Consider the following 26,703-nt stretch of genomic DNA (forward strand, 5'->3'; position numbering starts at 1 on the left):
TCTGCGTGTGTAATGCAGTGGGGGAGGGGGGTTGTTGTTGCAGAGGACCAGGTGTGACCTCGCCTACCAGCCAGGACCCCGGACAATGGCCTGGAGATTGGGTGCCCTAGCAACAGGTGACCGGGAGGCTCAGCCCAGCTTGGACGTCAGCCGGTTCTGGCCAGTGGTTGGGTCCAGCTAGTGGGAACAAAGGACGGAAGAATGCGGGCCCAGGTGACCTGTTTGCCTGGGACGGAAGACAAAGGATGGAGGAGGGGCTGGTGGGGAAGGTGATATAGGATGATCAGCTGGAAGGAGGGGGCTGCTGGACTGGGGATAAAAGGCAGCCTGAGCCACCTAGGGTGCGGGACAGGCCCAGATGGATGGTGCTGAGACTGGCCAGGCCCAGGGGCTCTGAGAACAGCCTGGGCTGGGTTCAGCCATTCAAAAACCTCCTGTTTTATGCTGGCTGAGAGTCACTTCAGGCTGGAGATCGGGGGGGGGGGGGGGGGGAAAGAGGGCATTATTCCCTCTGGGTGTAGAGGCCTTGTGGGCCCAGAGCAAGGGGACTCCCTGCGGGGCCCACAGCAGAGCCAGGCATGGTGGAGACTCAGAGAGGTGCAGGCCTGGGAGGTAGAGGAGCCTACGGCTTAACCCCCGAGAGAGAGCGGACCCCCGAGAAGGGCTGTCGCACTGAAGGGGGTTCCTCCCAAGGGCCCTACGGAGCCGAAAGCCCGGGCCCTGGGAGACCACGACAGCCAGCACTCAGGGACAGCAGGGAGAGGGAATCGTGGCACTGGGTGAGCCTGTCCTGGAAGGTCGTTCCTGCCCTGGCTGGACCTGGCACCAGCTCAGCCCACGTCACTCCAGTAAAGTTGCAGGCTACCTGAATGCACTGAGATGGGGGGTAGGGGGGGGAAATCACCCGGGCGGGCCGCAGGGGGCAATCACCCGGGCGGGCCGCAGGGCTCCTAGGTGCTCGTGGGGGGGTACTGGTGGGGGCGAAGGCAGCCGGGTGGGCATGTGGAAGCCCTGGCCATGTTGGAAAAGCACGCCCAGCAGCGCAGCCAGCGCAGGCGCAGCACCCCCCCGACCGCGCGGGCTGGGGCCCATTGACTGTTCTGCCCTGGGGCCCGGAACTGCTGTCGGCAGGCCTGAGGTGCATGCCGTATCTGCCCCTCCTGAGGCCTGTTCTAGGGGCGGGTGACCGCCAGGGACGGCCATACCGCTGTGCTGCGTGGCTGGTTTGATCTGGCCCCAGGGAGAGCACTGAAACCTTTTCTGCCCTGGCCAGCAAAATATCGAGGGCCGTCCCTAGTCCCCCCCAGCACTTCTGACCCTATGGCTCCATCCTGGATTGGCAGGCTGCTCTATGCCCCCCCTTCTGCAGTCTGGCAGCACCCCTTTACTGGGCCAGGTCTGGTGCCCCCACTTTTTGCAAGGACAAGCCCAGCGGCGGTGCTGCTCCGAGGCGGGGCCCCCTTGTCACCCAGTGATGAGTCTGGATGAGTTCACATCCTGGAACAGACTTGACCCCTTTGGGATCGATGCAGCCAGCAGGGCTTGGAAGTCCTGGGGGGCTGTGCCCTGTAGGGGAAGAGGGAACACCCACATCAGAATGAGCTGCAGCTCCAGCCCCAGGGAGCAGGTGAGTGGTAATGGGTCAATGCTGGGGATGTGGGATGTACCAGCGGGGGCAGGGCTCCCACTGATCCATCTCCCTCTGCTGCTGGGGCCGCCGCCCCGGCCTGCACTTGGGCCCAGGAGCCACAGCGGTGGTAGGATGGTAGGGTGAGTTTGTAGGGAGGCTGGGGCCGGAGCTGGCTTTTCTCAGTTACCCATGTTGGGAAAAGTTCTGCCCCACCAGGTTCTCAGCGCAGGGTAACCACTACCACCCACTGGGGGGAGGGATAGCTCAGTGGTTTGAGCATTGGCCTGCTAAACCCAGGGTTGTGAGTTCAATCCTTGAGGGGGCCATTTAGGGATCTGGGGCAAAAATCTGTCTGGGGATTGGTCCTGCTTTGAGCAGGGGGTTGGACTAGATGACCTCCTGAAGTCCCTTCCAACCCTGATAGTCTATGATTCACCCTCCCGTTGCTGCTACAGGAGCCAGACATTTTCCCTCGCCCGCCCCCAGGGCTGCTGCTTGGAGCTGTCCCTCCCCAGCCTCCCTCCCCAGCCTCCCCTGAACTCTCTGCTGCCCCCCCCCCCGCCCCCAACTCTTCCCCTGACACTGGGCTCCTGCTTGCAGCATGACACAGCCTCCTCCAGCCCCCACTGCCTTCCAGGGCTCTGGCACCCCAGCCCTGGGCCCTGCCTGGGGGCTGTTGCTCTCACCTCTGTCCCATAGGGCAGGGCAGATGGGCTTGGGTGACTTGCCTGGAAGGCTGGTCTGGGGGAGCCAAGGCTCCTTGATGCTGGGGGGAGTTCACCTGCCATGGGTCTGGGCTGGCTCCTCCCCTCAAGTGGGACAGTGTTATCAGCTGTGGGGCTCTGAGCCCCATGACCCTGCAAGGGTGGGAAAGGGGCTTTGCTTCCCCTGTGGCTTAGGGCTGGGCCCGTGGGAGGGGCTGGCAGGCTGGCGACAGCTGGCTGGGGGATTTACCTAGGAAGGTATTTAATGCTGGGGGTAAATGGAGGAACCGCAGCTAATTCTGGAGCTTTAATCCTCTTGCCCATACAGGCGAAGGGACGTGTGTCAGGCACGCAGCCGCGGGCCGGGACCTGGCCCCGAGCCCAGAGGAGCTCCCAGCGCCCTGCACCCTACAGAGGATGTAGAGTCTCCCAGACCATGGGTGAAGTACAGAAGGTAAGTGGGGCCGCCTCACAGGATGGGGGTGCTCAGTGTGACTATCCCAGCACTGGGACCGGGAGTCCCAAACCCTCCCCCCTGAGATGGCAGAGCCGGGGCCTGGCCCTCCCAAGAGCGGGACCTGTCAGTGTGTGGGGGGCGCTGGAAAGCTGCACCAATGTAATCTCTCCAGAGCGAAGCAGCAGCTGGAGGGCAGGGCCTAGGCAAAAGGGGGCAGAGCCTGGCTCACAGTCAGCAAGGGGGGCAGTTCTGGGAGGGATCAGCCAAGTGGGGGGAGGCCAGGAACTGGGATCGCCCTGGGGGGCCAGGATGGAGTCAAAATGCACCATGGGGCCAGAGGCTGAGAGCTGGGATGGGGCCAGGTGGCTGGGGGCCGGCCCAGGGCTCTCATGGGGCCTGGCTTGAAATGCAGGTGAACCAAGAGGTGGGAGCAGCAGCAGCCCTTGGCCTGGTCCCATGAGGTTCTGGGGCCAGCCCCAATTCTCTCCACAATTCCCTACAAGCCTCCTCCTCCATTACTGCCACGCTTGTGTGCCAGCTATGGACTGGCTCCAGAGCTTCCCTCTTAGCACAACACGTCTACTGTGCTAGTCCTGAGCCCCTCTAACGCGCTGCCCTGTCTGCCTGAGGGCAGCTTGAGAAAGGTGCATTACAGCTGAACAGTAAGGGACAGTACCTCTCCCCCTTTCAGTTCTGCATTCCTACCATGCCCAGGATTGACAGTGGTGCTGTCTGTGAAGTGCTGTATCACTCTGTTAAGGGTCCGGGTAGCGTACTGGTTTTCTCAGTACATGACCTGAATGTGTAACAACTTGGTCATCTGCCTGTCAGTTAGTTTCGCCGACTGGCTGTAGTAGGTTTGGAATTTCTGAGTCTTCTTGTTCTGCACCCGTCATCTGTAGAGTTTGCTCCATTGATGGCTCTTTCAAAGGAACAAACTGTAGATGTTGATGGTTTCTGTTGAACTCTCCCCAGTCAGTCTGGATCACACGTGATCTGGGCGATTAATTCTTTTTCTTTACAAGAGCTGGAGTTGTCAATGTTTTTTCCTCCATCAAGTTTGCCAAGAATGTGGTCTCCAGCTGCTAGACCCGGCAGTTCTCTGAGTGATGTCTGTGGTAAAGCTGTCCATAAGCTCTTTAGCTTTTTGATCCAGTTGGGCTGCTCTCTTCACGTCTGGCCATGCTGGAGCTTGTTCCAACTTTGGAAAGGAACCTGTTGCTCTGAGTTGTCTTCCCATCAGGAGTTGTGTGGGCCTGTCTCCAGGAGCTGCTATTGGTGTTGATCTGTGTAAACAGGCTGCAGACTCACCCCTGCGGCGCCTCCTGCTGGTAGTCTCCGGGAATTAGCTCTTCCAGCGTCCTGGAGCGCCCCCTGCAGGCCAGTGATCCACCTGTCCTCTGGCCCCCATGTCCCTCCCGGACCCCGGTGCCCCTTTATCTGGGGTGCTGCCCCCTGGCAGTACACCCCTCAGTATTAGGGTCTCCCCACCCACTATCCCTACCTTGCCTCAGAATAAGGCCACTGCCAGTCACCAACTAGCCCCCGCTCCCTGGGGCAGACTGCAGTATAGGCCACTCGTCACTGGCAAGAGGGGTTTGGACCTGCTGCCTTGGCCTACCTCTAGGCTGCCCTCTGCAACCCCCAGTACCCTTTGGCCCAATACTAGGCCGCAGCCTGGGGCTTTCCAGGTTGGAGCTCCCCAGCTCCTCAGCCTTTCCCCAGCCCTGCTCCACTCAGGTACCCTGTGTCTAGCTCGCTGCAGCCAGGCCCTTCTCCCTCTGAAGGCAGAGAGTGACTGTTTGGGCTCCTGGCTCCCAGCCTTCTTATACAGGCCAGCTGGGGTCTGATTGGGGCGTGGCCCAGCTGTGGCTACTTCCCCAATCAGCCCAGTAGCTTTTCCCTTTGCCCCAGCCCTCTGCCAGGGCTGTTTTAAACCCCTCAGCCAGGAGCGGGGTAACCACCCCACTACAATCTGTAACTCGGAAGAGCAAGGAATGGATCTTCCTCCTGCAGGATTTTCTTGGCTGCCTGTACAGCTCTCTCAGCCTCTCCATTTGTTTGGGAGTAATGTGGGCTGCTAGTAATAAGATCAAAGTCATATTTCCTACAGAACGACTTAAATTCTGCTGCAGTGAGATGGGGTCCATCGTCCGTCACTAGTTGTTCTGGAATACGGAAATGAGCAAAAGTGCACTTCAGTTTCTCGATAACGCTGCAACATGTTAGGTCTTTCAAGTACTTTATTTCTGTATACCTGGAAAAACTGTCCATGACAATAAGATAATGCTGTCCTTTGGCATAAATCTGCAGCTAGTCTCTTCCAAGATCTGTCTGGCAGGGGTGTTGTTATGTTGGTCTGTTAGTTCTGCAGAGTTCACATGCCAATACTCTATGTCTTTGCTGATGCCCGGAGCCCATACTGACTGGATGGCCCATTCATGGTGTTTAGTTAGTCCTTGATGTCCTTCCTGGGTGAGGTTTAGGATTTCTCCTCTCATTTCGTTGGAATTACAATGCAGTTGCTTTTAATCATGAGTCCATTTGACTCACTTTAACTGTCCATGTCCCACAAAGTAGTGTTTTGTCATTTCCTTGGTGTCCTTTAGATACTTGGGCCAGTTGGTCCTAATGGAACGTAGAACTGCCTGAAATTGCATGTCTGCTGAGGTTGTTTTTTTGTAGCAGGTGTAGCCTCTTTTCTGATGCTGGTCTATATGTGCACACAGCATCCACATATGCCTTTACAGGATCTGTGAGCTCGGGTAGTTGAGTGCAATGCTGGCTCTGTCACAGAGTGTCTGCGACTAACCGATTTTTCCGAGGAACAATTGGGTTACATCGTATTAACCTTAGCAAGAGACGTTGGCATCTCAGCAGTGCTTGATCCAGGTCTTTTCCATTGATGAGGGTGAGACAGAGTTCACTCACCACTGCGGCGCCTCCTGCTGGCTATCCTGGGGATTAGCTCTGCTAGCCAGTGCATCCTCTTCTGGTGGTGTCTTGCTGCTGTCACTTCTGCTTCAGGACCCACATCACTCCCAGGAGAATGGCATCCTCTTCATGACACAGCCCTCTGGCCGTGTCACGCTCGGTTCTCCCCCCTTCCAGGGGAACTACAGTCTGCTGAAGTCCAGTCAGTTCCCTCAGTGGCTACTGCAGCCAATTGTCTGGCCACTTCCTCAGTGGCAATCTGCAGTTGGGGGGACCCGGGCCCACCCACTACTCCGAGTCTCAGACCAGGGACCCTCTAGATGGCAGCTACGTGCTGCGTCCCCTCCAACCTCTCAGTACCTTTCCGTGGGCCATTTCCCCACGGCCCCCAGCACCCGCTTTGCCCTTCCCTCAGGGTTGCCCAACCCCGAGCCATCTTTAGCTCCCCCCCCCCGTCACTGCTAGTAGCACTGCTTTGTCCAGGGTGCTGGCACTCCTTCCTCTGCTTGGAGCCTGGCCTGACCTTCCCTCCTCAAGCTCCAGGCAGCTACGGAAGCTGCTCTGCCCTGCAGCTGTTCTTATATGGCCTGCCAGGCCCTGATTGGCTGCTCCTCGCAGCCCCTCTCTAATTGGCTGCCTCCTGCGTAGACTCCCTAGGGCTCTATTAACCCCTTATGAGCCAGTGTGGGGCAGTCGCCCCATCACAGAGAGTTACAAGTGGTTTATGGTCTGTTATCAGTGTAAGTGAATCCAATCCACACAGATCTCTGTAAAGTTCTCACCGTGCCCCTAAGCTTGCCAGGCTCCTTTTCAATCTGTGCAGATTGTTTTTCTACTTCTGTGAATGTGCAAGAGCAAAATGCAGCTGGCTTCTACTCAGAGCCATAATGTTGCAACAATTCACCACCTAGGCCAGAGCTGCTTGGGTCTCCACTAACCCCCATTGTGGGTTTATTCACATAGCTCTACCTCTCAAGTTCTATTGAGGTCATTTCTTTTACCTTTTTGAAGACAATTTCTTGATTTGGCCCCACAGTCAAGGTGTGTTGGACTTCAATAGTTTATTCAGTGGTTTTGTCACTGCACAAAGGTCATGTGGGTACCAACCAAGGTAATTCACCATCACCAGTAGGCGTCTCAGTTCTGGTACATTCAATTCTCAAATTACTTTTCTTTCTCAGGTCTAGAACTGATTCCATCTTTGTTTATTGTCTCAGTTTGGGGTAGGCAGAAAAACTTCTCCTTGTTTAGCTTTAGTCCAGACTAAATGATTAGCCTTGGGACCTCATTGAGAGTTTTGGTGTGTTCTTCCCTCAAAGACCTACATACATACACACATACACACACATACATACACACACACACCTCCATTTGTGTTCGTTAACAGTTCTGCCATCTTTCTTTGGAAAATTTCAGGCACACTGGTAATCCCCAAGGTAATCTTTGAAAGTAAAGTCTACCAAAGGGTGTGATAAATGTAGTCAGTTTAACACTATCTTTGGCTACCGGAATTTGCCAGAGTCTCCTTGAGGCATCCAGCTTGGAAAATCCTGTACTTCCTTTCACTTTGGGGAGGAAGTCAGCCAGTGCTGGGAGGACATATTTTTTTCTCTTACAATGGCTTCACTGAGTCTTAAGATCCACACAGATTAATATTTTCCTATTTTTCTTTATAGCCGGTACCATTGGGGCACACCGTGCTGTCAGCTCGGAGATTTTTCTTGGTTATGCCAATCCATTTAATTCTGTTTAACTCAGTTTCCACTCTATGAAGTAAGTGGGTAGGAATCCGGCGAGGGGTATGTATGCTCTATGGTGCAGCATTGTGTTTTAGGACTATCTGTACTGGATCTCCTTTCAGAAGTCCAATATCATGAAATATTCCATCGAGTTCTTCCACCTTCCTCACTAGGCCCATCATGGCTGTCATGCTGTGGCTGAGGAGGCTGTTGGTCTGTGGTCCTTTCATCACATACACGCTGAGTGCTCAGCTTGTGTCTTTGAAAGCTATTTCTGTGGTGAACTGGCCCATGCAGCTCAGAGTACCTCCAGGGCTAGTCAGAGTGGGTTGGGTGACTTCAGCTCTGGGAGGGATTGAAGGTGATCGTAAATTACTTCTGAGATGACGGATGTCAGCTCTTCAGTCAATTTTCAAGTCCAACCGTATTGTCATAAATGTTCAGTTTCACTCTCCAGGCAGGTTCTGTGGCATCACATGTGATAGATCCCAGAAACAATGGCTCTTGGTTGTCTGTTGTATCAGTCAACTCCCTGACTGCACCCCCAGCACGTCTTCTGAACCAGCTCAAACCCACCCAGCCAGGGATTCTGCAGCACCCCAGGCATGCCTGGGGGGCTCCAGGATGCAGCCCCGGCCACTCAGGATCCCCTTGTCCTTGCAGGGGTTGCTCGCTGTCATCCAAAAGCTCAAGGGCTCCGTGGAGCAGGAACTGCGGATTGTCCTGCTGGGGCTGGACAATGCCGGAAAAACCACGCTGCTGAAGTGCCTGGCATCGGAGGAGGTCAGCACCATCACCCCCACGCAGGTAGGTGCAGAACCCCAGATCCAGCGCATAGTGGGTGAGGTGGGCTCTCCTCCCCTGCCTGGACTTACAGCCCGGTTTGCTTCCCTGTGCAGGGGTTCAACATAAAAAGTGTGCACTCACACGGCTTCAAGCTGAATGTCTGGGACATCGGTGGGCAGCGTGCCATCCGCCCCTACTGGAAGAAGTACCTGGGCAACACAGACATGCTGGTGAGCATGGGGCCAGCCCCCAGGTGGGCAGGGACGAGGCAGTGTTGGAAGCTGGACCGGCTGGGGTCTAATACTGGGGTTCCACAGCAGGAGCCTTTGTCCCACCTGCAAAGGGAGAACTGGTGGGTACCCACCCAGGGGTGCCTGGGGGGCAGGGTGCCTATAAAGGTGGGACTGGCAGGGTGCCATGGGGAGCAAGAAGTGAATGGGTGACTTTCCCTTTTGTTCCTGTGGCAGATTTATGTCATTGACAGCGCTGACAAGAAACGCTTTGAGGAGACCGGGCAGGTACGATGCGGCCTCCCTGAAAATACACTGACTTGTGGGCAGATTGCTCTCTTGACATTACATGTGCTGGGACAGGTCACAGACGTGCATGGTTCTGGGGGTCTTTGGGACCAAGTCTTGGCTGTGCTGCTGGAGCAGCTACTTTCCCCAGTATAACAGTGTCTACTGGCCATTTAAGACTTTTCGGGGGGGAGGGGGGGGCATATCTATGGGATTCAGAGAGAACCAGGGTTGTTAGCTACCCAATTCTGTGAGTAAGCTGGGCTGGACCCCCCAGCCCCTGCTGAACCTCCCCCGTCCAGGGATTGGTGAGAAATGTAGTTCCCTGGCAGCCGGTTGTATCCTGAGCTGAAGGAAGGCACGTGTAATCAGGTGCAGACTCACCCCTGTGGCACCTCCTGCTGGTCATCTCGGGAATTAGCTCACCAGTCATCAGAGCGCCCTCTGCAGGCCAGGTGTCCCGTCTGTCATTGGCCCCCATGTCCCTCCTGGACCCCGGTGCCCTTGGCTTGGGTGCTGCCCCCCTGGCAGTACCCCACTCTCTCTCTTGGTCTCCCCACCCAAGGGAACCCCCACATCACCTCAGTCATGGCTACTGCCAGTCCCCATCTAGCCCCCACGCCCTGGGGCAGACCGCAGTCTATCAGCCAATCATCACAGGCAACAAGGGGTTTGGACTGGCTGCCTTTACCCACCCTCAGGTTGCCCCTCTGCAACCCCAATACCTATATGAGCCTAGGACCAGGCCCTGCAGCCTGGGGAGTTGCTGGCCTAGGGCTTCCCAGCCCCCAGGGCCTTTCCCCAGCCCTGCCTCACTCTAGGTCCCCAGGTGAGCTCCCTGCAGCCAGGCCTATCTCTCTCTCCTATCAGAGTGAGACTCCCTACTCTGGCTATCCTGGCCTTCTTATAAGGCTGAGTGGCTCAGTGTGGGGCGTGGCCCCAGCTGCAGCCACTTCCCCAATCAGCCGGGGTTTTGCCCCTTTACACAGCCCCAGCCCTCTGCAGGGCTTTTCCAACCCCTTCTGGGCTGGAGCGGGTGTTCACCCCGCTACAGCACGGCAGGCAGCAAAGGGGTTCATGGTGAGGAATGTTTCCTCCCCAGCTCGTGAGCCCCATGACACTGATGGGACCTGAGGCCCAGAGCAGAACACACCTGAGGTCACAGAGTCTAGGGCGGAGCCAGGAGATTAACCCACATCCCAGGCCATAGTCAGAGGCTGGGGTCAAGGCTACCCACTGGTTACACATGCTGGGCTTTCCCTTTGGAAGGGGACTGATGCCAGGAAGGGCTGTGCCAATTCCAGACAGCCTCAGGGAGGGTGAAACTCCCTGCCTTTTGGGGTTTGGCCTCTGACCCCCTGCTGGGTTGGCAGTGTCCCGGGGACCCTTGCAGAGAAGTGCCAGCTCAGTGACACTTGGTGAGGGATGTCCCCACAACCCATCATCCAGATCCCACTCGCATGACAAGGCGGGTGCAAGCTCCTGGAACGAGGCCCTGGCAGCGGAGCCCTGCAGCTGTCTGCGCTCAAGGCCTACTGCTTGCTCTGTCTCTCGGCAGGAGCTGGCGGAGCTGATCGAGGACGAGAGTCTCACCGGTGTCCCTTTGCTGGTGTTTGCCAACAAGCAGGATCTGGCAAGTGCAGCACCAGCTGCAGAGATCGCAGAGGGACTGAACCTACCTACGTACCGGGACCGCCAATGGCAAATCCAGGCCTGCTCAGCCCTGTCTGGAGAAGGAGTCCAGGTATGGGGGTGAAGCCCGGAGGGGCAGAGGTTGGGGAGGTCAGCGAAGAAGCCCAGGGGCCAGTGATCTGGCAAAGAGACCCCCGCAAGGAATCAAGCCAGGGGACACTGGGAGGGGCCAGTGCTCACACTGGTCTCTTGTTTTTAATAGGATGGGATGAACTGGATTTGCAGCCAGATCACAAGCCGGAAGAAGTGACTGAATCGAGCTGCAGTTCGCACAGCCACGCTCACCAGCTCCCCGAGATTCCCAGCAGTTGGCCCTCCCTGGACCCCCAGCCACAGGCTGCTGAGCTCAAAGGGCCTTTGCCGGCCAAGTTCTCATTGCTCATCAGCTTCTCTGGAATTCCTCACCCTCCTGGGTTTCATTTGGTCACTGGTGTATCTGCAGTTCCTGAATTGTGGCGGGAGGGCAGCAGCAAGGGCTCCAGTGGAGCCAGGAGCAAGCCTCTAGACCAGCGTTTTTCAAAATTCGGGTCGCGACCCAGTACTGGGTTGCTCTGGTCAGCACTGCCGACTGCTTCGTTAAAAGTCCTGTCGGCGGTGCTGCCCAGCCGAGGCAGGCTAGTGCCTACCTGTTCCGAAACCACACTGCGCCCCGGAAGCGGCCAGCAGCAGGCCCGGCTTCTAGGCGGGGGGCCATGGAGCGCCGCGCACTGCCCCTGCCCTGAGCAGTGGTTCTGTACTCCCATTGGCCAGTTGCCGGCCAATGGGAGCTGGGGTGAGCAGTGCCTGCAGGCGAGAGCCACACGGAACTGCTTGCGCGCCTCCGCGCCAGACCTGCTGCTGGCCGCTTCAGGCACAGCACAGTATGCGGAGCCAGGACAGGTGGGAAGCCTGCCTCTGCACCCCCGCTGTGCCACTGAATGGAAGCCGCCGGAGGTAAGCCTGTGCCCCAACCCTGCGCCCCAATCCCCTGCCCAGCCCTGAGCCCCCCCCAACCCAGAACCCCCTCCTCCACCCCAAACCCCTCATCCCCAGCCCCACCCCAGAGCCTGCATCCCCAGCTCAGAGCCCTGACCCGCTCCTGCACCCCAACCCCCTACCCCAGCCCTGATCCCGCCCAAACCCAGAGCCCCTCCTGCACCCCAAACTCCTCATCCCCAGCCCCATCCCAGAGCCTGCACCCCAACCCTTGGCCCCAGCCCTGAGCCCCTCCCACACCCTAAATCCCTCATCCCCAGCTCCGTTGGGTCGCAGGCATCAACAATTTTCTTCAACTGGGTCTCCAGAAAAAAAGTTTGAAAACCACTGCTCTAGACCAGCAGTTCTCAAATTGTGGGTCAGGACCCCAAAGCGGGTCGCGACCCTGTTCATGGGGTCGCCAGGGCTGGCATTAGGCTTGCTGGGGCCAAAGCCAAAGCCCGAGCCCCACCGCCTCGGGCCAAAGCTGAAGCCCATGGGTCTCAGGCTTCAGCTTCATCCCTGGGTGGCAGGGCTCATGTTACAGGCCCCCCTGCCCAGGGTTGATGTCCTTTGGCTTTGGCCCCCCCACCTAGGGCAGTGGAGCTTGGGTGGGCTGAAGCTTCAGTCCCCCCTCTTGGGGTCATGTAGTAATTTTTGTTGTCAGAAGGGGGTTGCGGTGCAATGAAGTTTGAGAACCGCTGATCTAGACCTAAAGTCCAGCCAGGCTCTCAGTGGTGTGCTGTGCAATTGTTAGGAAGGCTGCAATTTTACACATGCATGCACAGCGGAACCTTGCACATACGGTGCATGCAAAGTCACACAGGGCAGAGGATGTCATTTTGTAGAACAAGATGCCATCCTCCATGCATTTCTGGGGGGCGGCCGGAATCATCCCATGGGCACAGACAAGAAGTCAGAGTCAGCACATAGATGGCACACTACTGCAGTATCTTAACCCACAGGCTACATTCTTTATCCGTATCCCTGCAGCACCACTGCAAGCCAGTCCCCTAAGCGTCTGAGCCGCACATTAACGCTGCCTGAGAGTAGTTATTGCAAAACTGGCAATTTCAGAGCAGCCCAAGGAGCTGTGCTTTTGAAAATCGAGCCCCAAATGGCAGCCTGAAACTGAACTGTCACATGCTGTACCCACTGGGCCTGCACATTGACACTACACCCGCTGTACATGAGCATGCTGACCCTGCAGCCTACACCCATGTGCATTGTACATGGAATCCACTGGTGAGTGTGTTACATGTTCCCCACTGTAGCTAGAGGATGTTAGTCTGATACATTCCCCAGCCCCAGACTCTTTAGTTCAAGTTGCAGAGATGTGTATGTTCAGCTCTGGAGGTTGTTGCTTCACTACAGCGAAGCCTGTAGCTGGCATGCACAGAGTGCCCATGCAGGAATGCCCCGACAGTGTTGTACGATGCCAGCCCAGCAGTGGCTGCTGTGAGAATCTCATAACCACCAGAGACACAGGCATGCTGACGCACCCAAATCTGCCCACAGCTGTGACAATCCCCCAAGCCTAATGGGGGGCGGGCGGGTTCCTCCTGCCCTTTTTCACGTCCCTGTCTCCAACCCTGGCCCCATCCCAGGGGCTGAGCAGGGACATTTGGCAGAAAAGCAGTAACAGGGCAGGCCCCAGTGATCCAGCCTGCTCAGGACCCAGGCTGTGTCTGGCATCTCCAATAAAGCTGGCTGGGCTCCGGCTGCTGCTTTGGCTGAGTTATTGGTGCGCGGAGGGAGGCGCGGGGGTTGTGGCCATGCGGCTTGGGGTTCCTGGGGGCGGGATGACGCACGCCTGAGGGTCCGTGGGGGCGGCGCAATGTCAATGGCTGGTTGCGGAGTGACAAGGAGGGAGGGATAGCTCAGTGGTTTGAGCATTGTCCTGCTAAACCCAGGGTTATGAGTTCAATCCTTGAGGGGGCCATTTAGAGATCTGGGGATTTAGTTGGGGTTGGTCCTGCTTTGAGCGGTGGGGGGAGGGGACTAGAACCTCCTGAGGTCCCTTCCAACCCTGATAGTCTATGAGTCTATGCTGCGGTCCGACAGGCCTAGCCCAAGTGCATGCTGGGAGTCGTAGTCCTCCGGGCTAGTGTATGCGAGGAGAAGCTATGCACGCCCCACCATCCCCAGTGCATGCTGGGAGCGGTATGAGCTCCATTAGCCCCGCCTCTCGGCTGCCATGGATACGAGGAATGACGTGTAGCGCTCGCACTAGCTGCTCTGTGGGGGGGCGGGATCTCCTCCGGAAGCCCCGTCAGGCCGGGCTCTAATTGGAGGGCTGGCGCGGCCCTAGGTAGGGGTTTCCGGGGTGGCTGGTGCGTTCAGGTTCCGGCCGGAAGCAGTGGGAGCGGGATGGCGGCGGGTCCGGGAGGAGGCGGCTGCGCGCGCCGCGGGTGGTGGGGTCGGGGCTGCCCCGTGCGTGGCCTCTTGTGCGGGGCGCTGCTGCTGCTGGCGCCCGGGCTGCGGCGCGGGGCCGCCGAGCTCACCGACGGGAACAACGAGCACCTGAAGCGGGAGCACTCGCTGACCAAACCCTACCAGGGTGAGGGGCTGCGGGGAGCGGGGCCCGGGGCGAGCGGGGCTGGGGACACCCCTCAGAGACGGGCCCAGCCCCGCTCTGGCCGCTTCTCCCCCTCCGCGAGTAGGGCAGAGACTCGCTGGCCCACGTTCCCAGTGGGTCCCCACGGGCCTTTCTCTGGCATTGTCCGGCTTAGCCTGCCCCCAGCATGGTCATTCTCTGCAGCTCCCAGAACCCTTGCAGCCCTTCCCGTCCGCTTAGCCTGTGATCTCAGCTGTGCCCGTCCTCTCTGCTCTAGGGGTTGGTTCCAGTTCAATGCCCCTCTGGGACTTCCAGGGGAGCACGATGCTCACCAGCCAGTATGTCCGCCTGACTCCTGATGAGCGCAGCAAAGAGGGCTCCATCTGGAACCGTGTGGTGAGTGCAGCCTTGTGATGGAGGAGATCCCATTTGGTTTGCTCGGGAGCCGGAGTTCCAAGCCCTGGTTCTGAAGCCCTGAATGAGGGTGAATACTGCAGCTTCTGTGGGGACTATAGCTGTTGTCCCATGAGAGGAAAGAGAGAGGGTGCAGTGGCTAAGAAGTTCTGTCTGTGGGAGTCCCCATGGGTGGGGGAGGTGTCCATGGAATGCTGTCCATGGTACTGAGTGTGACTCCCTCTCTCTCAGCCCTGTTTCCTCAAGGACTGGGAGCTCCATGTCCACTTCAAGATCCATGGAGCAGGCAAGAAGAACCTGCACGGGGATGGCTTTGCCCTGTGGTACGTCCGGGAGCGCCTCATGCCAGGTACATAGTAGGGGATGGTGCATGCACTCAGAGAAGGAGAGATCTCCCTCCCACTGTGGGGGCAAGGTGGGGGCAAAGTTCCTGTCATCATGGCTTCTACACTTCATCCTTTCAGTAACTGCCAGCAGCAGCTCAGGAGGGGGAAATGTAACTAGTGTGCCCCATAGCACTGGGGTGCCCCCTTTTAAGTCTGCTTCTAGGGAGCAGGAGTGGGGGTTGCCAGTCCACTCTGCTGAGTATCTCTATCCAAAGTCAGAGAGACAAGGTGGGTGAGGCAATATCTTGTATTGGATCAACTTCTGTTGGTGAGAGAGACAAGCTTTCAGGCTACACACAGCCCTTCTTCAGGTCTGGGAAACTAACTCCAAAGTGTGTGTCGAGATTCGCCTCCATTTGCTGTCTATGGCAGGCTAGGGTTCTGAGCCTTGAGTGTGCTTCGCTTCATGACTTGCCCTGACAGAAGCTGGTTTGTCCCTGTCGTGTAACACATGACTCTCACAGCTTCTTCTTGGTATCAGTGTCTCACTAGTCTCTAGCACAGGGGTAGGCAACCTATGGCACGCGTGCCAAAGGCGGCACGCGTGCTGAAGGTGGCACGCAAGCTGATTTTCAGTGGCACTCACACTGCCTGGGTCCTGGCCACTGCTCCAGGGGCTCTGCATTTTAATTTAATTTTAAATGAAGTTTCTTAAACATTTTTAAAAACCTTATTTACTTTACATACAACAATAGTTTAGTTATATATTATAGTCTTATAGAAAGAGATCTTCTAAAAATGTTCAAATGTATTACTGGCACGCGAAACCTTAAATTAGAGTGAATAAATGAAGACTCGGCACACCGCTTCTGAAAGGTTGCCGACCCCTGCTCTAGCACCTACGCTCTCCATTAGCGCTTTCCTCTGTAGAAGTTACTTGTAACAATGAATTAAAGACTACTTATTCATGTTGCTTGGGTAGAAGCGGCTTGAAAGGTGTGTGATTTTTTTTATTTTTTTATTTTTTTCTGTGGGGAAGCATTTCATAAAAACCCCCTGGCTGATTTGATAGCAGCCTTAGTCTGTTCATTAAAAGCGTAGCCAAATGTTTGACTATACTTGCTGATTGATTGTTCTTAAAAATGTTCAAGAGCCCAAATAACAAACTTAACCAAATTTATTGTCTACAGACAAAGCATTACAGTACAAAAAGTAAACATTTCCCTCCTTTTGGGAAGCAGTTCTTGTCTTGCAGCATGTTCACCTTACACAGAATGTGTGCTTCAGGGATACACCACCAAAACCATTTCTACATAAAGAACAGCTGCTGACAAGTTACAAAGCATTTTATACGACACCTAAGATCCAACCCACCAATTTGTACTAGTTCCTGAACTTGTTGTTCTGTACCTTTTTATTTTATCTTTGTTTTGGATATTAACATTCCAGCTATTGATCCATGAAGTTAGCTGCCCAGCTTGTACCAGGGCAGAATATTAATGGATTTTGTCTTTGACAGTGTTCCTATCCACTTAGGCCAAAAGTTGAGTTGTTCTGTTCAAAGGTATTGTGCGATATACCAGTGAACAAGGATGAACAGCATTGTGGGGAAAATTACAGGGCCTTGGAGCTGTGCTCAGGTTCCGCTCCAGTTCCAGGCAAAAACCTGCAGCTCTGTGCTCCAGCTCCAGGCTCCACTCCAAAGCCCTGGGGAAAAACAACACAAGTCAGTTAGCATAAATAGCCAACACTTATACATACAATATTCATACCATGCACTTCATACACCAGGGGTAGGCAACCTATGGCACACGTGCCAAAGGCGGCACGTGAGCTGATTTTCAGTGGCACTCACACTGCCCGGGTCCTGGCCACCGGTCTGGGGAGGCTCTGCATTTTAATTTAATTTTAAATGAAGCGTCTTAAAAATTTTAAAAACCTTATTTATTTTACATACAACAATAGTTTAGTTATGTATTATAGACTTATAGAAAGACCTTCTAAAAACATTAAAATGTATTACTGGCACGCGAAACCTTAAATTAGAGTGAATAAATTAAGACTCGGCACGTCACTTCTGAAAGGTTGCCGACCCCTGTCATACATAATGAGGTGGTGACAGTAATATGTATAACACACACTTTGGCTAACAATGGGATGAGACGTTCACCAGAGACTGGTCACTGCAATGCAGAGTTGGAGGGTCCTTAGTGCCCTTTCTCCTCCATCTCCTGTTGAGTTGGAAAAGTGAATCTGCCTTGCGTATCGTGGGGGGGTAGGTGTGATTTGAAGTTCTGTGTAGCCCCTTTGTCAGAGCACTATTAACCCCGTGCTGCTTTGCTTTTCTAGGCCCTGTCTTTGGCAGCAAGGATAACTTCCATGGCTTGGCCATTTTCCTGGACACATACCCCAATGATGAAGCAACAGAGGTAAGTGGGTTCAGGCTCCTGGCAGCATGGACAGGGCTCATTGTGACTAGCACCAAGGAGCTGTCTTTTTGTGCTATGTGGTCTTGGCATATCACTTGTTGTGTGGGCAAGGGGCTGGGGCTGGCCTGACTGTACTGGGGGGGTAGTGGAAGGGAGAGGAAGAGATGGATGTAGTAGGAAAAAGGGGAGGGTTAGGACATGTTGAGTCACTAGCACAGGCCTGTTTTCCTAGCTAGAAAGAACCTATTTTCAGGGTCTCTGATTCCTGCTGACCTAGGGGAGAGATGCAAGGAAGAAACATGACCCTCGTGCCACAAAGGAAAAACTGAAAATTGCAGCTCAAAGAAAACCTGCCCTGAGAGTCCCCTCACTTCATCCAGGTCTCTCGGGGAGCTTTCAGCCCATATGACGATGAGTTAGTAAAGGTCCGTTGCTAGATCATAGGTTAATCCTGCCAGATTCATCCTGCCCTTGGTTGCAAACACACGATGGAAATGGAGAAGAGTAGGAAAAGAAAAACTTCAGTCTATCGGTCTAATCATTCCTGTACTAACTCTTAAGCCCACAGCTCAGTTTGGCAGAAATCCATCCAAAATGTGCTCCCCAGGGGGTGTATCTTTGTTGTTGATTCTCCTCCTTTCTCCCATGTGTGTGCAAGTCTCGTTAAATCTTCTGGCTGCTATGCTAACTTTCATCTAACAAGATCCACTGGCTCCGTCTTCTCTGTCTTATCAAACAGAAGCTGCTTGTCTTCACTTTCAAGGCCCTTCGTGGTCTCTCCCCACTACCTGTCATCTCTTACTCGCTATTGATCTTTGGATGCTTGCATCTGATTGGTTTCATGATGCCAGCTTCCACTGCTCGTTTGTCTACATTTTCAAATGAACGCCTTTGTGCTTTCTCCCATGCTGCCCGTCATACTTGGGAGGAGCTCTCCCTGAGCATCTGCAAAGCTCCTTCAGCATTCTCCCGAAGGCTCTCCTTTGCTGTGATACCTGCAAAAAAAGATTGACAATGGTTAAGCCACTGGTGTGCAGAGACCGCTGCCTTTCATGCCAACCAGTATTGTCTTATTGTTTGCTTGTACTTTCACATCTGTCTATGTCCGTCTGGTGTCTCTTGTTTCATACTTCAATTGTAAGCTCTTTGGAACTCTGCTTGTACAGTGCCTAGCACAACGTGATCCTGGTCTCCTAGGTGCTACTGGAATACAAATAATAAAAACAATCGAGATCTGAGGCGGCCCATCCTGTATCGAAGGGGTCAGAAGCATGTCGGGGAGGAAGAAAATGCTAGCAGGGAGGTTTATTTCTCACTACAAACCTGATGGAGCTGGTCCTTGTCTGTGCTTGGGATGGGCAGGCAGAGAGATCTGCGTGACTGGCCCTTGCTTGGAGCCTTCCTAATTCCGTGCTCATCTGATCGTTTTGTGTGCTCCAGCTGAGATGCGTTTCCCGAGTGTGGCCTAAGGACTGGATAGCAGGGTCTGTCTACGTCGGCTTCCCTCCACAAAACATATCCTGAGGCCAACCTAGAAAAGAACCTTTGACTTATTTGCTGCTCTTCTTCATTGGCACTCCATAGCTTCAGTGCCACAGGGGATGGTAGGTCTGCACATGGGTCCTGTCAGGTGGAGGCTCAGGCTTGTGGGACATATCTGTCCCTCATGCAGAATGCAGATCTTTCCCAGCCTGTAGAAGGCTCGGAGTAATGTTCTCCTTCTCTGCCCCTCCAGCGTGTGTTCCCGTACATTTCTGCCATGGTGAACAACGGCTCCCTGGCCTATGATCACAGTAAGGATGGGCGCTGGACAGAGCTAGCGGGCTGCACAGCTGATCTTCGAAATCAGAACCATGATACTTTCCTGGCAGTTCGTTACTCCAGGGGCCGGCTGACGGTGAGATGGATTTGGGAGATGGCACTGAGCTTCATGCCTGTTGCAGGCTCTCTGAGCTGTGCAGTTGGGTTTGTGCTGGGCAGGACAGTGGTGGGAATGGCAGCACTGCCAAGGCCAAGGGGTGATGTGCTGAGAAAGAGCTGTCCTCCCAACACCTGGATCAGCCAACCTGCCCTCTTGCCACTGTGGCTCTAGAGAGAGTGATGGTGGGCTGGGCAGAACTCGGCGCCAGAACAGAGGGGGCCAGGGCCCTTCCACTTTTTCAAAGTGGACTTTTGCTGGGGCAGACCCCCTCCTCTTCCCCCTGAGGCTCCCCCTGCCGCCAGGCTGGCGTGGAGTCCCCCTGGGGAGGGGAGCCTGGGCAGTTGTGGGAGCCGTGCACGTGGACTCTCCACCTGCCTGCATGGGAAGGGGGGGGCTGACAGTAGCCCCTGGCCTGTGTCCTGGGCTCCCGGCCCGGTGGAGGTACATTGTCCACGACTCTGTGCCGGCTCACCACAGCTGCTCGTGTGGCTCTCCCTGACCTGGCTGTGCAGGGCGGGGCAGGCCTCGGAGCCAGAGCCCAGCCAAGGTGGGAGCTACAGCATGGACCCTCCGCCTGCCCTGGGGGACGGGGACACGGGCCGGGGGCTGCTGTCGGCGGACTCCTCACACCACAGGTAAGTGGCGGGTCTGTGCTGTGGCTCCCCACAACTGCCTGCGCAGCTCTTATTGTGGCTGGTCTGCAGCTCCAAGGCCCCGGCCAGAGCTGGGGTGGGGAGCCAATACAGACCCTCCATCTCTGCCTGCCCTGGGTCAGACGTGGAGCCTGGGCAGGGGGCTGCTTTTGGCCTTGGGTGGGGGGTAGGGTGGGCTCGTGGCCCCACTCCTGCTTCCAGCTTGGCTGGGGGTGGGGGCCCTGGCACCCCCACTTTTGAGAAGGCTCTGATGCCCTGAAGTGACATTGCCTTTTCCTGGCAGGTGATGACCGATGTGGAGGACAAGAATGAGTGGAAGAACTGCATTGACATTGCAGGAGTCCGACTGCCCACTGGCTACTTCTTTGGGGCTTCTGCTGGCACAGGGGACCTGTCTGGTGAGAGCGCCTTTGGAACTGGAATATGTTCTCAACCCAAGCCAGCTCTGGGGGCTGGGGCATGGTGCTGTGGGTGGAGTGGCGTTCCAGCGCTGCCTTGCAGTGGGCTGAGCACTTGGAATTCTTAACCATGCAGGAGAGGAGACAGGCAGCCTGGGAAAGAGAGCAGGCTCTTTGGCTAGGCAGCTGGGGAAAGCCTCCCACATGGAAGCCAGGTTTCTGAGTCAGGGAGGGTGGGCCTGAGGGAGACCAGGGCATGGAAGAGCACAAGAGGAATCTTTTCATGTGCCTTTGAGGGCATGCAGCTTGGAAAGGGCTGTGCTATCATCTAATAATTGGTTCTTGTTTCCTAGACAATCATGACATCATCTCAATTAAGCTATTTCAGCTGATGGTAGAGCATCCACCAGAGGAAGAGAACATCGACTGGACAAAGATTGAGCCCAGCGTCAGCCTCCTTAAGTCACCAAAAGGTGAATCTTCTGGGCTCTGGGGACCCATGATAGAGGGTTCCTGTGTCATCCCTTCAGGCCTGCTGAGTGCTCAGCTCCCAGAAGGGTGGTGGCCTGGCAAGGACCTAGATAAACCTATGCTGGGCACTCAGCCACATGCTGCGTGAGATCCAACACTGCACAGCATCTCTGGTGGGAGGGCATTTCTCACATGCAGCCTGGGGATTTTGCTACCCCAGCCTGAGCAATGGAATCTCCCTGCCTGCTCTTAACACAATAATGATAGACATGTGACATTGACTTGTCCAAAAGCCACTCTCTTGGGAGGGGGATTTGGCAGGTCAGCATTAGCCCATTTGTTAACCATGGAGATCCTAAGCTCAAGGTGGAATAGGAGATGGTGTGTGTGTAAATCTCTGCTCTAAGCCTCCTTCTTTCCTGCCCACAGACAATGTGGATGACCCGACAGGGAATTTCCGAAGTGGGCCCCTGACTGGCTGGAAGGTGTTCCTGCTGCTGCTCTGCGCCCTGCTGGGCATCATTGTGTGTGCTGTGGTGGGGGCTGTGGTCTTCCAGAGACGGCAGGAGAGGAACAAGCGTTTTTACTAGTGGAGGAGCTGGCCTGGGCCCGGGCCCGGCCCCAAATGTGATCTTTTCTATGGGGGATTGTACAAAACTTTGGTTTCTAAAAAGCTGTTTTTGGAGAAATAACAGGAGTATTTTGGTATCTTGTTTCTGCCTTAGCTCCTCCTGGGTAGCTTGTGTCAAACAAGCAGGAAGTGGTGAGCAGGCACTGCAGCCGGCTCTCCTGGTGGCGCTAGCGCTGGCTCCAAGGGTGGGGCAGGGCCGAGGGATTGGCGGGGGGAGGGTGTTCTCTCTCCCCGTGGCTTGTGCCGTGCTGGCCGGTGCCGCCCCCAGACAGACCCGGGCGGGGGGTGAAGATCCGTTGCCAGCCGGGCCTGGCAGGGGGCCGCGCGGGGAGTGTTAAAGGGCTCGCACCGCCCGTCTGCCTCTGCGAGCGGGGCTGCTGGGAGTTGTAGTCCCGTCCCGTGAGCTGCGCGCGGCCTCATATGGCGTTTGGTGGCACGCGGCGCGGAGTGCGCAGGGGCTGCCGGGAGTTGTAGTCCCGTCCCGTGAGCTGCGCGCGGCGCTGAGTGCGCAGGGGCTGCTGGGAGTTGTAGTCCTGTCGCCTGCGGCTGCGCGCAGCCTTACGTGGCGTTCGGCGGGCAAGATGGCGGCTCGCGGCGGACTGCTGGTCCTGGTCCTGCTGCTGCTCGTTGACGCCGTTTCCCGCGGCTTCGGCCTCTACTTCCACCTGGGCGAGACCGAGCGCCGCTGCTTCATTGAGGAGATCCCGGACGAGACCATGGTGATAGGTGCGGGGGGCGCACCGCCGGGGCGAGCGGGGAGGGGCGGGGCGGGGGATAGGTGCCGGGGGGGGGAGGGCGGGGAGACTATGGAGGTAGGTGCTGGGGGGGGGACGGGACTACTGGGGACCCTGTAGTGGGGAATAGGAGGAAAGTCTGTGGCTCGGGGGGGGGGGTAGACGGGCAGTAGACGGGCATGGTGCTGGGGGCTGTTCTGTGTTTGATGACCAGGGTGGTTCTCAAAGTGTTGCCCTCCCCTGCAGGGAATTACCGTACCCAGCTATACGATAAGCAGCGGGAGGATTACATGCCTGCCACACCTGGGCTTGGCATGTTCGTGGAGGTGAAGGACCCTGATGATAAGGTACCTGGGTTGGGAGGAGAAGATACTGGCACATTTCAGCCCCGGGTCAGCATAGGTGCTCTGGTTCCCCAACCTGAATCTGCCCTCATACCCATCCCATTGGGGCCCGGAAGCTACAGTAGCCGGGTAATGGGACTGAGCAGCCCAGAGCCAATGCCCATGGTGAGGGGCACCCCTTCAGCATCTGCTTGCAGTTCCACTGAGTTGTCTTATCTGGGCTCTAACTTTGGTTGCTCTGTTTCATAGAATCATAGGACTGGAAGGGACGTCAAGAGGTCATCTAGTCCAGTTCCCTGCACTCCTGGCAGGACTAAGTATTATCTAGACCATCCCTGACAGGTGTTTGTCTAACCTGCTCTTAAAAATCTCCAATGATGGAGATTCCATAACCTCCCTAGGCAGGTGCCACACACACACCATGTTGACTCGTGAGACACCAGATTTCCCTGGTATTAAATCACCATAGATACTGGTGGTTCTGCTGTGGAACAGGCTGTCTTTGTGGCATGGGGGCAAGCTCTGGGTTTAGGTGGATCTGCCTGATTTTTCTATTGCTGCCTGGTTCTGAGAGGTACTTAGCAACATGGTGTTGAATCTAGTTCTATAAATTCCAGTTTGAACTATGAAATTAGAAAAATGTCTTTTTTTTTTTTTTTTTTAAGCTGCTTCTCTGCAGTATCAGCTACTTTAATCAGTGCAGTGACTGCTGATCCCTGTGGTACATGGTGCCCACTCACTTCCAGTCATAAGAACGGCCATACTGGGTCAGACCAACGGTCCATCTAGCCCAGTATCCTGTCTTCCGACAGTGGTCAATACCAGGTGCTTCAGAGGGAATGAACAGAACGGAATCATGAAGTGATCCATCCCCTGTCACCCATTCCCAGCTTCTGGCAAACAGAGGCTAGGGATACCATCCCTGCCCAGTCTAGTTAAACTCCATGATCTAAGACTCTAGACTTATTGATGGTCTGGTCCTGAACTTAGAGCTCCATCTAGGCCCAACCTTCCTTCTCTGGCAGTTTCCATCCCCTCCTCCCCAGTGCATTTGGTTGGAGCACTGCTTGTTTTGAAATTGCTTATGAACAGATTCTAAGGTTCAGCAGAATGGAATCTCAGGAGAGCAACTAACTGAAATGCTGATCTGGCCCTATGTTCTTGGCCCGATGTGATGCTTTAACTGTCACCTGGGCAGATAGCACAGGGGACTTGAAGAGGGTCTCTAGCCCCTGTAAATCTGCCTTGCTACCTAGATCTCACCACTAAACAATTTGCTTTGGGCAGACAGACCCTTTAGCTATAGTACCAAGTGTTCTGCCAGAAACCTTGATGCACTCTGCTGTCAGATCCACGGATGTACTGTATTCAAATTCTGGATTGGCTGTGCTCTGGAGCTTGCCATTACTGCCCTGTCCTTCTCTTCCAGGTCATCTTGTCGAGGCAGTATGGCTCTGAGGGCAGATTCACCTTCACCTCGCACACTCCTGGAGAGCATCAGATCTGCCTGCATTCTAACTCCACCAAATTCTCCCTCTTTGCAGGGGGTATGCTGGTAAGGTGGGCCGATGCGGGACAGAGAGGGGAGGGATGGCCCAGGCCATGTAGCATTGTGCTGGGGCAGAACACCTGATTGTGTTCTCTTGTCTTGCTGCAGAGGGTACATCTGGATATCCAGGTGGGGGAACATGCCAATGACTATGCTGAGATTGCTGCCAAGGACAAGTTGAGTGAGCTGCAGCTCCGGGTGCGGCAGCTCATTGAGCAGGTGGAGCAAATCCAGAAGGAGCAGAACTACCAGCGGGTGAGGAACCTGAAGCAGCCTGGCCAGCCCTGCACTCTACACTGGAGATGCAGCAGGGCTGTGTTCGTGGTTTGAGAAGGAGGTTCTGGGGAGGGGGGTGGGGGGAACCTACCCAGCTGGACAGTGACTACTAGAGAGTTCTGAGGGCCATGGGAAGCCACTGGTCTCTGGGGCCTGGGAGGATCAGTCTGTATTTGCTTCTCTGACCTGTTGTTTCCTTGCTGCAGTGGCGAGAGGAGCGGTTCCGCCAGACCAGTGAGAGCACCAACCAGCGGGTTCTCTGGTGGTCCATTGTCCAGACCCTCATTCTTGTTGCCATTGGCGTATGGCAGATGAGGCACCTCAAGCGTTTCTTCGAAGCCAAGAAACTGGTATAAAGAGGGCACACAGCATGAGCAAACAGCCCTCTCTTAACAGAGGCAACTCCATGAGTTTCAGCAGCCTGGACTGGTCATGCCTACCTTCCCGCAACCCTCCAGCTGCCTCCACCACTTCCCTCCCTCCCTCCCAGTCTGGTGGGATTTCCATGTATTGGTTTGTTATGGCATTTCAGTCACTCATTCAATCTGTGATGCTTACATGGCCCCAACAGTGTACTATCTGAGTGCCTCGCAGTCTTTGATACATTTATCCTCAGCACCCCTGGAAGGCAGGCAGGGCTATTCTTGTCATGTTACAGATGGGAACTGAGCCCCAGAGACTAAGTGACTTGGCTTAGGTTCTGCACAAAGTCTGTGGCAGAGCAGGAACTTGAATCCAAATTTCAGACTAGCACCCTAACCACTGGACTATCTTCCCTGGGAATAAGGGGTAGAGTGTCATCCTGCATGGATTCCTCTGAGGTACACTGGCCTTCCTTCCTCTGAGTTGCATTGGAACTCTCTGGCAGTGTGGGTGGAGTCTCTGTGCCTGTGGATTTCCTCCTCTCCCAAGGCTCACCCCCCTACAATGAGCTGTGCTCCCCTTTCCAAGAAGGCTGGAATCCTCATCCCTTCAACTAGAACCACAAGTATTTTCTTCATGCCAAGAAGCTGGTATAAATGGAGGAGGAAGCTTGCGCACACAGCTCCCTTGTGCACAGAACCTTCAGCCAGGTGCTGAAATCTGCATGACTGTGTCCTGAACTGGCTGCTCTGTGCTGCCCTTGGATCACCCCAGAGAGGACAGAACTGATTGTGATGGCGCAGGGGCCTCTGCACTACCACACCCCCCTGAGGCTCCTGGTCTGTCCCAGCATTGAGTGTGTGTATTAATTGGTGTAAAATGCATAATGTGAAGAGACTGCAGAGGGGTTGGAACTAGCTGCCTTGAGGCTGAGGCAACAGGCTTGTGTATCTGCCATGGGTATTTCCAAGGTGCTGATCACTGTGGCATAGGAGTACTGTGGGATTAGAACCCCCCAAGTTTCTGTGCAGGGATGGCTGCATATTTTAGTGTAGCATTTGTTTTCCTAGTGTGTTAACAGGGATCTGGGCACAAGGCAAAGCTGTCCCATCCTCCCACTTCAGCAGTCATTCCTTTTCTAGGTGGTATAATAGTATGCCACTTAACACCATTCTCTGCTGCTCATAGGGGCACGGTGAGGGGTCACACTCAGCTTCCAGTTCCACAGTGCTGCAGCCAGCTTTCTCCGTCCACGGGGCTGCAGGGCATCCCTGGCCCCAGCGTGGTGCATGTGCAGCCGTGAAGGAGATTGGTTGATGTCCTTTCCCTGTACAGCGGGGAGGCAAAGGGGGTGTTGGGTCACTTGGTTACTAACTTTTGGATACTTTGTTCTGTAATGTGGATTCCTAATAAAGAGTGCTCTGAGGACGGGCTTGTGTGTGTGTCCCCGGATTCTTGCTTTCTGAGCCTGCTCAGGGGAAAAGGGACTGCAACTCGGATGAAAACCCTTCGTGGGAGAGGGAAGTCTTTCGCCTGGGGGGCTGGCAAGCTACCCGTGCATGCGGTGGCAGCTGGTGACCCGTCCCCTGGAGGGGGAAGTAGCGGTGACTCGGGGGTACTGCGGGCAGCCCTCTAGCATCCTTGTAACTCCATGTGCCCCTCCCGGCTGAGAGCTCGGGGCTGCCCGGGCCCGACCGATGCTGTTTGGGGAATGCTCGGCCCGGGACCGCTTACGTGGCTTTAGGCCGCCGCACCTCCCCCGGCTGCCTGGGCCGAGGATGGGGGGAGCGGCTGGTGCTCGCGGGAGCCGTTCGCCCCGGAACCCCCGTGTAGGCGGAACGGCGGGACTGGGCCGTGTTTCCGGGGGACCCCGCTCGGCGCCGGACCTGGTGTCTGAGCCAGCGTGTCCGGGCAGCCCCGGGCCCGGGGGGACGGAGCCAGGAGCCGCCCCCGGCGCCGCCTGGGAGCATGTTCCCGTCCCGGAGGAAGCCGGCGGTGTATGTCCGGGGATATCGGGGCCGGGAGGGGTCTGTGGGGGTGTTGGGGGGGCGGGATGGGACAGGCTCTGGGGGGGGCAGGATGGGGTCTGGGGGGGGGGAGCAGGCGCCGGGTCTGTGGGGTGTGTTGGGGGAGCGGGACGGGGTCTGGGGGGGGTGTTGGGGGAGCGGGACGGGGCAGGCTCTGGGGGGCAGGCGCCGGGGGGCAGGACCGGGTCTGTGGGGT

At 55.8% G+C, this 26,703-nt stretch overlaps 3 protein-coding genes across 4 annotated transcripts; all 3 read left to right on the forward strand.

Moving 5' to 3' along the window:
* Positions 1–85: 85 nt before the first annotated feature.
* LOC135882861 (ADP-ribosylation factor-like protein 3) lies at positions 86–10,710 on the forward strand. Its single transcript, XM_065409891.1, has 8 exons — positions 86–163; positions 749–769; positions 2,669–2,788; positions 8,128–8,271; positions 8,364–8,480; positions 8,718–8,768; positions 10,327–10,512; positions 10,663–10,710. Exons 1-8 carry the CDS (start codon positions 86–88, stop codon positions 10,708–10,710), a joined length of 765 nt encoding a protein of 254 aa, XP_065265963.1.
* Positions 10,711–13,701: 2,991 nt separating this feature from the next.
* Positions 13,702–21,295, forward strand: LMAN2 (lectin, mannose binding 2). Of its 2 annotated transcripts, none has more exons than XM_065408924.1 (8): positions 13,702–13,725; positions 14,249–14,367; positions 14,617–14,734; positions 17,061–17,140; positions 18,876–19,037; positions 19,998–20,112; positions 20,466–20,585; positions 21,013–21,295. In XM_065408924.1, the coding sequence occupies exons 2-8, from the start codon at positions 14,266–14,268 to the stop codon at positions 21,171–21,173; spliced, it is 858 nt and encodes a 285-aa protein (XP_065264996.1). In that variant the 5' UTR covers positions 13,702–13,725; positions 14,249–14,265; the 3' UTR covers positions 21,174–21,295. The 2 variants fall into 2 exon arrangements, with proteins under 2 accessions (XP_065264996.1, XP_065264995.1); XM_065408923.1 differs by lacking the exon at positions 13,702–13,725 and adding an exon at positions 13,785–13,974.
* Positions 21,296–21,784: 489 nt separating this feature from the next.
* Positions 21,785–25,911, forward strand: TMED9 (transmembrane p24 trafficking protein 9). Its single transcript, XM_065408925.1, has 5 exons — positions 21,785–21,940; positions 22,195–22,295; positions 23,722–23,847; positions 23,950–24,096; positions 24,324–25,911. The coding sequence occupies exons 1-5, from the start codon at positions 21,796–21,798 to the stop codon at positions 24,471–24,473; spliced, it is 669 nt and encodes a 222-aa protein (XP_065264997.1). The 5' UTR covers positions 21,785–21,795; the 3' UTR covers positions 24,474–25,911.
* The last annotated feature ends 792 nt before the right edge of the window (positions 25,912–26,703 follow it).

This window comes from Emys orbicularis, chromosome 8 (genome assembly GCF_028017835.1).
Source record: "Emys orbicularis isolate rEmyOrb1 chromosome 8, rEmyOrb1.hap1, whole genome shotgun sequence".
Classification (NCBI taxonomy): domain Eukaryota; kingdom Metazoa; phylum Chordata; order Testudines; family Emydidae; genus Emys; species Emys orbicularis.

Bases quoted from the DNA above. Each gene is read 5' to 3' on its own strand.
- LOC135882861 (XM_065409891.1), top strand. From the start codon at position 86: ATGGCCTGGAGATTGGGTGCCCTAGCAACAGGTGACCGGGAGGCTCAG. The intron at 164-748 runs GTGGTTGGGTCC...GCCAGCACTCAG, and splicing joins ACGTCAGCCGGTTCTGGCCA to GGACAGCAGGGAGAGGGAAT. The intron at 10,513-10,662 runs GTATGGGGGTGA...TGTTTTTAATAG, and splicing joins TGTCTGGAGAAGGAGTCCAG to GATGGGATGAACTGGATTTG.
- LMAN2 (XM_065408923.1), top strand. From the start codon at position 13,785: ATGGCGGCGGGTCCGGGAGGAGGCGGCTGCGCGCGCCGCGGGTGGTGG. The intron at 14,368-14,616 runs GTGAGTGCAGCC...CCTCTCTCTCAG, and splicing joins GCTCCATCTGGAACCGTGTG to CCCTGTTTCCTCAAGGACTG. The intron at 19,038-19,997 runs GTGAGATGGATT...TTTTCCTGGCAG, and splicing joins ACTCCAGGGGCCGGCTGACG to GTGATGACCGATGTGGAGGA.
- TMED9 (XM_065408925.1), top strand. From the start codon at position 21,796: ATGGCGGCTCGCGGCGGACTGCTGGTCCTGGTCCTGCTGCTGCTCGTT. The intron at 21,941-22,194 runs GTGCGGGGGGCG...CCTCCCCTGCAG, and splicing joins GGACGAGACCATGGTGATAG to GGAATTACCGTACCCAGCTA. The intron at 24,097-24,323 runs GTGAGGAACCTG...TCCTTGCTGCAG, and splicing joins AGGAGCAGAACTACCAGCGG to TGGCGAGAGGAGCGGTTCCG.